Below are 10,453 nucleotides of genomic sequence, written 5' to 3'. Positions count from 1 at the left end.
ACACACACACACACACACACACACACACACACACACACACACACACCTGGAAGCCACTGAAAAGGTGGTAGAAAGGTTGTTAGGAGCCAGAGTTCAGAAAGAACAGGGGCAAAATTGTGTCTTCTGGACATGACTGGGCCATGGGACTCATGAACTCACAAAGTTTTGTTCAAGATCAACCCAGTCAATGGGTGGGTATGGAATTAGAAGCGATTCATAATCCTCCACCCCTACGGAGCTATGGACACTAAAGGGGTTGTGAGGGAGGGATGAATCTTCAAAGATGTAGTCTCTCCTGTGTCGACCATACTCCTATCGGTTGTCTCACCCCGAAATAGGTGTGGGCAGCAAAAATCGGAACCTGATGGGTTATTTAAAAAACAAACAAACAAACAAACAAACAAACAAACAAACAAACAAACAAACCTATGGAGGGCTCAAACTTGGGAGGGTATAAGGAAGAAAGGCATTAGGTCTGGGAGGAGTTAAGGGAAGAATGGGACCAAATCTGATCAAAATACATTGAAAGAAATTCTCCAAAGTTAATAAAATTATCACGTTAAAACAAACAAATCCCCATTCAACTGAAGCCAACAGAGCAAAGAAAACGTAGCTAGCTCTCAAATTGTCTCTAAAATCTGGGAACTCACATAGAGTCCTCAATCATGGAAAGCGAAGACTCAGTGTTTTCCAGTCCCAGGCAGCACTGATACTTATTCTGTGAGGCACAGAAGGAACAGAGCAGCAGGTAAGAATATATAGCCAACCTGGATTACAGAAGGCAGTGAAAGCCAAGAACCCAGTCCTTAAGAGAGACCAGTGTGAAATCCTCAGTCTTTACCAGGTCCCCGTCACACCCTGTTCTGGCCTGTGTTAGCTAACTCTGCCCTGCTCATTGGGGCTACCCCTTAGGGTCTTGCATTGGTTCTGATGACCAGTGGTCATTAGTCATTAGCGGTCATTAGATCTCCACCATCAACAACATCATGTCTTTTCACAGACTAAGAACATATGCAGCAGCCTTGGCCATGAGTGAGAACTTTTAAAAATTAAGAGGACACTGAAGATGTCTGTAGTCCAAGGCAAGAATGGGACATCTGACAGAGGACTGCAGGGCAATGTGTCAGTGAGCTTTGTGGAGCTAGTACAGGTATACAAACAGTTCTTGTCTTCCTTGTCCACAAATGGACATTTAATCCTGCTTTGCTACTTTCCAACAGTGAATGTCTACTCTGCCTTACTCTTCTGAAGGTCTAATAAGATCATAAGAGCACTCAGTTCATGTCTAACACCCATCATAACAGCAGCTTAGATGCTATATTGATACAGACGTGGCAGCTTTTACTGTGGTGAAGAATGAAGCTGCTTGGTAACAGTGATTTGGGTAAGGCTGCTTTGAAGACAGCGCCAAACATGCTGTAAACATAAGCCACACTCACTAAATGTTGGCTTTAATGAAAGAACTGTAGAGGCCTTAAAGAACAGGCAAGTGTCTATTTTCTATGCAGGGGAAAGTCCCAGGGAAAGAGAGAAATGCCCTGTACGTACATTCTCCCTGATTTTACTAGAGTTGCTGAGACAGAAGAACTAGACCCAGAGATCACTGAAACTGATACAGGACCTGAAACCAGCTTTGCTGGCCAAAAGGGCACTGAAGGACATTTACTAATGAGGGTAATTAAACATGCCTTGATAACCAGCAAAGGCCAGTGGTGATAGCAGTGAGCCAGATAAAGAAGAAGCCTCACCCTAGGAAAAAAGACCAGACAGTATGCTAAAAGGGTCTATCCACCAGCCAACAGCCCAAGGCAGAAAGAGATAACAGGCCTGTCACAACATAGGGAAAGCCTCTAGCAAAGGCAGTTTCAAATATGACCCACTCTGGCCTAGATCACGACCGTCCACACAGGGGCAGAATATCTACAAGCTCCCATCAATGTCTAATAATTCTCAGATAAGACAGAGAAAAGGCACAGAACCCCCTCTCCTGCTGTCTTTCCTTAGGCCTCTCTTATTCTTTAAGGAAATCAGCAATCCTGGCTGAGAAATTCAGCAGATAGAAGATGCTAATCTGGGGAGATAAGCTCTGCCCTTGTGAAGGGCTACTTTGCTTTGATTTCTTCCTAATCAGCTAACTGCCAGGAAGAAGGCTGCTTTGTTTTAGCAGGAGGCGCTAAAGCCAGGGCCATCCAGCCACAGCCATCCAGCCACAGGCTATTTGAGACACACCTACCCTATAGAAGCCAGCCAGTTGTCTTGGCTTCCACTCACTAGCTGAATGGACCTCTTGGATCTCTCTAAGGGTGGACAGGTCTAATGTGGCCATTCCTTGCTAAAGTAATATCACCAGCAAAAAAAGCCTGTGAAATTGCCTGTCTGAGACATCAAACTTAACAGACCTGTACAAGCTGTGTCCACTTACGGAGGCACAATCCCCACTCACCTGCAGCAGCATGTGTGCTCCTTAAAATCCACCTACTGTGTTATTAAAACAAACAACCAAAAAACAAACAAATCCCCGAAAACAAACATCAAAAGCGCAAACAAAGAAACAACAAAAAACACAAAAACAAACAAAACAACACTTGTCCAGACATATCAAGGCCCCACCTCCATTTTGGAGGTCTATCTTTGTCAAGATCTATCTTCAAGCAAGGAATAAAAATCATGACTCGTACTCCACTGCTCATTCTATACTATAAAGAAAAGAATTTCTAACAAGGACCATGGGGCTAGTTATAGAAAAGAGAAAATGTTTTCTTTCAACAAAGCCAGGCTTCTAAGGAGCTGTGTGATCATGGCTTTCAGATTTAAAGTAAGAGCATCTGGTTGGAAAAGGAAGGATTTGAATTAAACTCATGGCTATAGGAAGGTTATTAAGCACTTTTGTTGTTCTTAAAGACAGAGACAGAGATTAGAAGAATCCATCAAAAATACTTTGAAAGAGGACAAGCAAAATGGGTCAGTGGGTAAAGTTGTTTGCTTCTGACCTAAATTTGATCATAGTCTCTCCTTCCTGCATGTTGTCCTAAGACCTCCACATGACATGTAGGCCATGGCATGGACATGACTCCCTTATTCCTAATAAATACATGTAAACAAATGTTTTGAAAGACAACCGCTGTGCTACTTATTTTATCATATAGCAAGATATTAGGAAGCAGTTTAATAATGTAAACAACATGTAATGGAACAAAGACAAACAGAATAAGTAGTACAAAATAGTGGGACACCAAACCATAGAACTACATATACCTAATCATTTGCTATAAACCACGATTATCTTTCATAAAGGTTAGCAGAGGATGAAAACAGAATGTCTTGATGCACATGTTCTACCCAATACAAAGTCAAGCACGTAAGTGTGACTGGCAAAATCACAGGTACCTCTCAGAATGATGACAGGTAAAGAGAGAGCATCTATAAAGTAGTCGTGTAAGTTGTGTTTGTGGGTGTAGGGTTCACTGTCGTGGCAGATAAGGTTTTCTAAATAGAATACTAAAACCTAACCACAATGACAGACTTGCTACCCTTAAAACTAAACTTCTGCTCATCATGATTCATCATTTAGGAGACTCTAAAGAACAGGTTACAGAATGAGATGAGATCTGCAATGTACTTGTCTAACAAAAAAGCTCAAGTCTATTGAGTGTTAACAGTTCCAGAAGCTCAATAAGGAAAAGTCAACACTACAGAAAAAAGGCTCTACAGAAATTTTATTTATTTATTTATTATTAATTAATTAATTTATTACAGTGTATTCACTTTGTATCCTAGCTGTAGGTCCCTTCCTAAATACCTCCCAGTCCCACCCTCCCTCCATCTTCTCCCCCTATGCCTCTCCCCTAGTCTACTGATAGGGGAGTTCTTCCTCCCCTTTTATCTGACCCTAGCCTATCAGGTCTCATCAGGATTGGCTGCATTGTCTTCCTCTGTGGCCTGGCAAGGCTGTACCCCTCAGGGGGAGGTGATCAAACAGCCAATTATTGAGTTCATGACAGAGACAGCCCTTGTTCCCCTTACTAGGCTACCCACTTGGACACTGAGCTGCCATGGGCTACATTTGAGCAGGGGTTCTAGGTCCTCTCCATGCATGGTCCTTGCTTGGGCTATCAATCTCTGCAGGGACCCCTGGGCCCAGATTTTTTGGCTGTGTTGACTTACTGTGGAGTTCCTGTCCCCTCCAGGTCTTTCTACCTCCCCCTTCTTTCATAAGATTCCCTGCACACTGCCCAAAGTTTGGCTATGACTCTAGTAAGTATCTGTTTCGATACCCTAATCAATAGAGTCTTTCAGAGGCCTTCTGCAGCAATTAAAAACAAGGAAATAATTAAATTTGCAGGCAAACTGTGAGAAATAGAAAAGACCATCCTGAATGAGGTAAACCAAAAGCATAAAGACACGCGTGGTACATACTCACTTATAAGTGGATGTTAGATATATAATATAGAATAAGCATATTAAAATCTATACTCCTAAAGAAGCTAAACAATAAGTAGAACTCTAGGGAAGATGCTCAAACCTCATTGAGAAGGGCAAAAGAGATAGACATTGGAAGCGGGAGAAGACAGGGAACAGCACAAGAGTATATAGGGATTTTAATCCAGCAAAAAGGCTACTCTTTAGCTGAATAGAGATATGTCTTTAGCACATATTTTTAATCCCTCTGGATGGAACACCGTCATACCCTTAGTACACACATTTAATCCCAAACAGTGAAGGTATAGTTAGTTTGTAGAAGGTAGCACCCATGTTTCAAAGTGATGTCCAATCTACTGGAAGAAAAAGTGATGAATCAGAGAAAGATTTGACAGACTAGGATATGCCCCTCTCTTAAGACAGAGCAGCACAGAGAGAGGAAGAGAAAGGGGAGGAAACAGTTTTAACCAGGACAGTTGTATAGAAAAAGGTTTCAGAGAGGGAACAAGCTAGACACAGGTGGAGACAAAATAAACCAGAGAATGAGATGGTGCCAGAAGATTTGAACAGATTGCTAGAGTTAGTATGAGGCCAAGCAGAGAAATTCAGTTAGAAGCTGAGAGAAGCCAGTTTGAGTCAGTCAGCTTAGAGAGGTGTTTGAGCCAGAGCAGCTGAGCTGAAACAGTTAGCCAGAGTTCGAAAAGAAGAAGAAAGGATGAGCTTATTCAGCAGTAATTCTCAGAGGCAGAAAACATTCTAGGTCTAGATTAGACTGTATGGAGACTAGAAGCTTTAAGGACTAGGCCTGGGTTAGCAGATGGAGGCAGTAAGCCTCAGAAATAAAAATTACTTCAGGCAAATAAAAGATACTTTTACAAAAGTCAATTTGAACTAAAGCTTCATAAAAAAATTTACAAGTGGTATACCAGCAGAGATATCACCACTCAAGCATAAAGAGACCCATTGCACCAGAGGGGCTGAGCTTTAAGACTAAGGAACTCAGACAGATAACGAGATGGAGGATGCTGGATCACTGTGGGAATGTGTAAACTGCACAGCCACTTCAGGAAAAAGAATGGAGTGTGCTTGGGCAACACACAGGCACAGAGAAGACACATACCCAACACAGGCATGAGAACGTTCGCTGAAAGTTTACTCATACTCAGATGAAGGCTAGGTATGGTGGTGCACACCTCTAATAACAGCACTCAGAACCATGAGTTTGAGATTATCCGGGTCTACACTGAGAATTTTAGTGAAGCCAGCACTACACAGTGAGACCCTGTGTCAAAAAGCAAAAAAACCCAAAAACCAAAACCAAAACGAAACCAAAACAAAAACCTAGAAACATTTAAATATTTCAGTGCAATATAATGGATAAGTAACGTGTGGGTTTTTTTTTTTAAATAGCTATTCATCAATGGAAAAATGAACCACTTCTGCACTATATGGGTAAAACTTACAGGTCTAACATTGAGTAGCAGATGACAGAAGCAAAAAGCATCTAATGTATGCTGTTTGCTTACATTAAAGGTAAAAATAAGTACTGTTGATCTATTATAACAGAAATAAAAGTCTGGATTTTTTTTTTCCTTGGTGGCTGCCTTCTGACTTGGTGGAGGCAGAAAGCGGGTTTCTAGAATGCTGCAAGCGTCGATATGGGGAGGTAGGTATACTCTTAAAGCTGGAGAGAGCCTTCCCTTTTCCACAGGAGACTCAACATTTTGAGAATAGTATTCACATTCTAATGTCAAGAATATGCCAGATAAGTGAACAGGTCACAGCTTTAGAAACCATATGCTGAGAACAAAGTGAAGCCTGGCTCCGTGAGAGCAGGGACAGGAAGCCTTTACGAAAGGCCACCCACAGCTGCTTTGAACCCCTCACTCCCCAAGTAAGAGACTGATAAGAAAGAAATAGCCATGATAAAAAGGCATAAGAACAAATCATCTGGCCTTGGAGGGGAACATCACTCACCATGAGAGGATTTGCAGGCTGAAGGGCCTTGTTCCCACCAACTCCTTCCATTGGGCCTCTATTTAGAACACAAAGGCACTCATCAAACAAGCCTTTCTTCTTTGGGAGCAAGAAAGAAACTTAGATTTAACAACTGCTGAAGCAAGGGTGAAGATGTTAAACCTGAGACAAGATGTCTGTTACAAATCTCGCAAGACAAAGGTAGCAACTGTGGTGATGCAGAAGACTGAGTGATTAAAAAAACAAGCTTCCAAGATACCACAGTTTAGACATGTATGAACCAAGGAAATCAACCACAGAGCACAAAGCAAACAGAGTTCCAGAACAGTTCTCAGGCTAGTGGGAAAGCGGATTCAGAGCTGGAAGTTTGTAAGAACCAAAGAACACCAGAGTTCATAGAAGAAAGACACTAAACACTTAGGGTGATATTTTAGTCTTCATAGAATGCTTTATGAACCCCAAAGGCACATATCAGCATCAAGTTAAATGTCTTATTTAGGTTTTATTTAAATTTGTCAGGTGTCATTCTACTCCCAAACACAAGGAGAATGACAGTTTTCCCTGGGGACAACTGCTTGCCTAAATGACTCTGGCAGTTAACTGGACCTTGATCAGGAATTGGATCTTAAGCGTTTCAGCTTTGTAGAGGCTGGGGCATTTCTGCTGTGCATTTTCCACTCCCTCCGCATAAAAAGGCAATTTTGCTACTGGGTCTGAAGCATCAAACACAATAGATGAAGCCAACCAAAGAAACACATCTTTCCTTTATGAACTGGGACAGAACCCAGAGCAGCTTCTTGGAGGAATTTATATAAAAGGGAGGAAAGATTCAGGAAGCTGACTTTGAGCTCCTGGTTTACGTGTTGCAATGCTGAGGATATTGCATCCTGCCCCTGAACTTCCAATTTTATACAACAACTTTCAGTTACTACCATTATTTTTCTCCAGAAGCTTTGCTGAGGTGGCTTTAGGCTTACACTTCCAGAGTGTACCGTCTCCAAGCTGGAGAGACGGCTCCGTCGGTAAGAGCCCTTGTGAAGCAAGTATGAGCACACACGATCAAAATCTCTGGTACTCAAAAGATTAAGCCAGGCTTGTAATGTCAGCACTGGGGGCCGGAGACAGGTAAGCCCTGGAACCCCACGGGCCAGGCCCATCTGAAGCCGTGTGAGAGTCTGTGTCAAAGCAGAATGGCAGAGAACAACAGAGGACACTTGACTTGGTGTCCGCCTCCCTGGCCTCATTCATGTGTACGTGAGGGTGTGCACACCTACACACTGACATGCACACACACGCACAACAACACACAGAGAGAAAATGATAAACCGTGATAAGAGAAGCCCAATCATGAAAGCAGGCTTAGGAGAGGATGTGATCGGTAAGTGAGAGGTAGATTAATTAAGAGTTAAGTCACATGTGAATTTGAAAACCTAAATACATTTATATAAGTGAGAAGCCCTGGGGTATATTTACGTAGCCTCTTTAATTAGTCAGTATTCAAAACAGCTTCACGCACTCGAGTCAAGTTTTCAAGACATTTTAAGCGTGCCTCTCTCCCAAATGGGAGTTCAGACATTACGAATCAAGAACTGAACCTGCAGTCACAGGCTCACAGCAATTCACACAACTTCAGAAATGTGAAAGGGGGAAGTGGAAGAGGGAGAACAGGTATGAATGTGCTCTGCTACAGGTGTTGGGAAGTGACAGGTTGAACTGAGGTCCTCGAAAGCAAAGCAATTGGTACACAGATGAGCCACTACCAAAGGCTCTCACGGCAGCAAACTATTTATCGACGATACAAACCCCAAGAATGCCAAGCTCTTTTCAGACCACTCTCTCTGACACTGGTTTCAGAAGTAGCACTGGCGTAACTACAGTACCACATGCACTGATGAAACACCCACCGTGACTTCTCAGGGATGAACCCTGACATTCCCAGTCACTTCAAGATGAATTATGTGTATGGATGGCTGAATGTAGGCTTTGGCAACAGACAGATGCAGATTCAAGTCCTACACGTGTGACCTGCCTGGTGCACAATTACCTTAGACTCCAGCTAACACTCATTTTGCCATCTTCAAAAGTGGAGAATTGCAGGTTTCAAAGGTTTGAGCGAGAAAGTCGGTGTACGTGGCCTAATGTCTGACATGCAGTACAGAACTCTTAGAACTGCTCCGAGAATGTCTAGGTTAATTTCGAGCAAAGCAAATTCCATGCTTTTCACGTACCACTTACTCATTCTCACTCTTGCTGTGGTGTATACAAGCTTTGCATGTACATGCCTAACAAAAGCAAACATTATTTAATAGCAAGAGGGGAATTTTGACATCTGTTGAGCAATGGCTACAAGCCAGGGACCAAGATAGACACCGTAGATAAATAAATGAAGTAGATGTGGTCTCTAAATGCAAGTTTTTCTCAATAATGTTAAGACTTTTAGAGGTAAATATTTGCTGGCTCTGCCCCCTTTGATGTCACTAGAGACTTAATGTCTGGAATATTGAACTTGCCTAGGAAGTATTTGCAAAATAAGCAGACTTAACTGCTTTTCATACCAGCCTTGTATATCTAGAGCCCAATATAGAAATTAATTTTACTTATATTTTAAATATCCAGTGGGACCAAAAAAAAAAACAAAAACAAAAAAAAAAAAAAACCCCAAACCAAACCAAAAAAAAACCTCACAAAGTAAATAGTATAACTTTAAGTGGAATTGGGTTCAAGTTGTATGCTTCCTAAATCAATGATATTCATATAAAATAAACACAAATATAACTGGTATTTTGGAAACAAGAAATATGTGACTTTATGGGAAGAATATACCAACTGATTAATAATTAAAGAAAATATGATTTTCTTTCTACATAAATCTTAAAGATTTGAAACACTGCTTACCTGGTCTTCTTCTCCTCCACCTTCTTCATCATATTTCAATATATTATCTCTTACGTCATCTTCCGGGTCAATTAAAAGCTGCTTGGCCTGGCGTTCTTTATCTCGGCGTTTCATCCATACCACAAACATGAGAACAAGGACTGCATAGGAGAAGAGTAAAAGCGCATGCTGCTGTTCACTCTGAAAGCCAGACTTACAGAACTTTCAGTCTTTCACATTCATGGCTTAAGGACCATGATGCATAGTTCACTCTGGTCCCGATCATGGACCTGACCCTGGCCACACACAGCAGTGCTTTGCTACAGCACAGAGTAAAGACAGTGGGCATGCTGGTAATCCTCGTTGTCCTGTGAGGCACGATCTACAGAACTGACTATATGGTTTCTGACTTCATCTTGGCCCATTGGAGGATCGATATCCTAACAGAATGCTTCATAAACTCCAAAGACACACAACAGCAGTGAGACGGAGTGTGACAGAAGCCAGTCATCATTATACTCCCAAATTCTCAGAGAAAGGCACTTCTCCTGGGGAACAAGTGTTTGCTTAGATGGCTAGGGCAGGAAATGAGAGCAGGATGGGTAATTCGATTCTGGGTTGTTCTTGACTCCCAGAAGCTGGTGTTTCTCTGTCATGCTATTCTGCATTTTCTTCCTTACCTCGCTGCAGCTCTGAAGGCATGGGGATTAGTTTGAGCACTGAAATAATATTAGGCTTTCATCCTTCACATTCAGTGCCAGGTCTGCAACCATAAATTCTCCCAGGTTGATGTGAGAATCAGTGCCAATTCATTTTCCTTCAAAATGCCAGTGTCACTTTGTCATGCCTGAATCTATCATCCCTAAGTCTATCTTGATAAGGCTGGCATCTATGGCACAATTTGGTTGAAAATGAAATGCATCCCTGAGCACACATCTAGGAATAAATTCTGTCTAAAATTGGAGGGTATCAGTTTACATCCTGAAACAAAAAGATTTAATGACTCCTATTTGAGCACATTTTTATTATTGGCCATAAAAGTAAATATCCTCCTTTTAAAGCCAGATACATGATCTCATTTGCCATTGTTCAGGGCTAAATCTAGCAAGTGGATTATTAGTATAGCATGCAGGTTTCAAATTATAGCCAAAGCAGTCTCGACACAGGAAGTAAAAAATGCTCA

The 10,453-nt window shown here is 41.8% G+C and overlaps 1 protein-coding gene across 1 annotated transcript in view; it reads right to left on the bottom strand.

Annotated features, from left to right (window-relative positions):
* Cdh2 (cadherin 2) overlaps positions 1 to 10,453 on the bottom strand; it is a 226,791-nt gene that overhangs the window by 23,939 nt on the left and 192,399 nt on the right. The window contains exon 14 of the mRNA XM_055625529.1: positions 9,292 to 9,431. Coding sequence (XP_055481504.1) covers positions 9,292 to 9,431 — 140 coding nt within the window. The remainder of the gene's footprint in view (positions 1 to 9,291; positions 9,432 to 10,453) is intronic.

This window comes from Psammomys obesus, unplaced genomic scaffold, assembly GCF_907164565.1.
Source record: "Psammomys obesus unplaced genomic scaffold, mPsaObe1.curated_primary_1811, whole genome shotgun sequence".
Taxonomy (NCBI): domain Eukaryota; kingdom Metazoa; phylum Chordata; class Mammalia; order Rodentia; family Muridae; genus Psammomys; species Psammomys obesus.
Note: the sequence above shows the minus strand (reverse complement) of the source record. Positions and strands in the feature narration are given on the sequence as shown.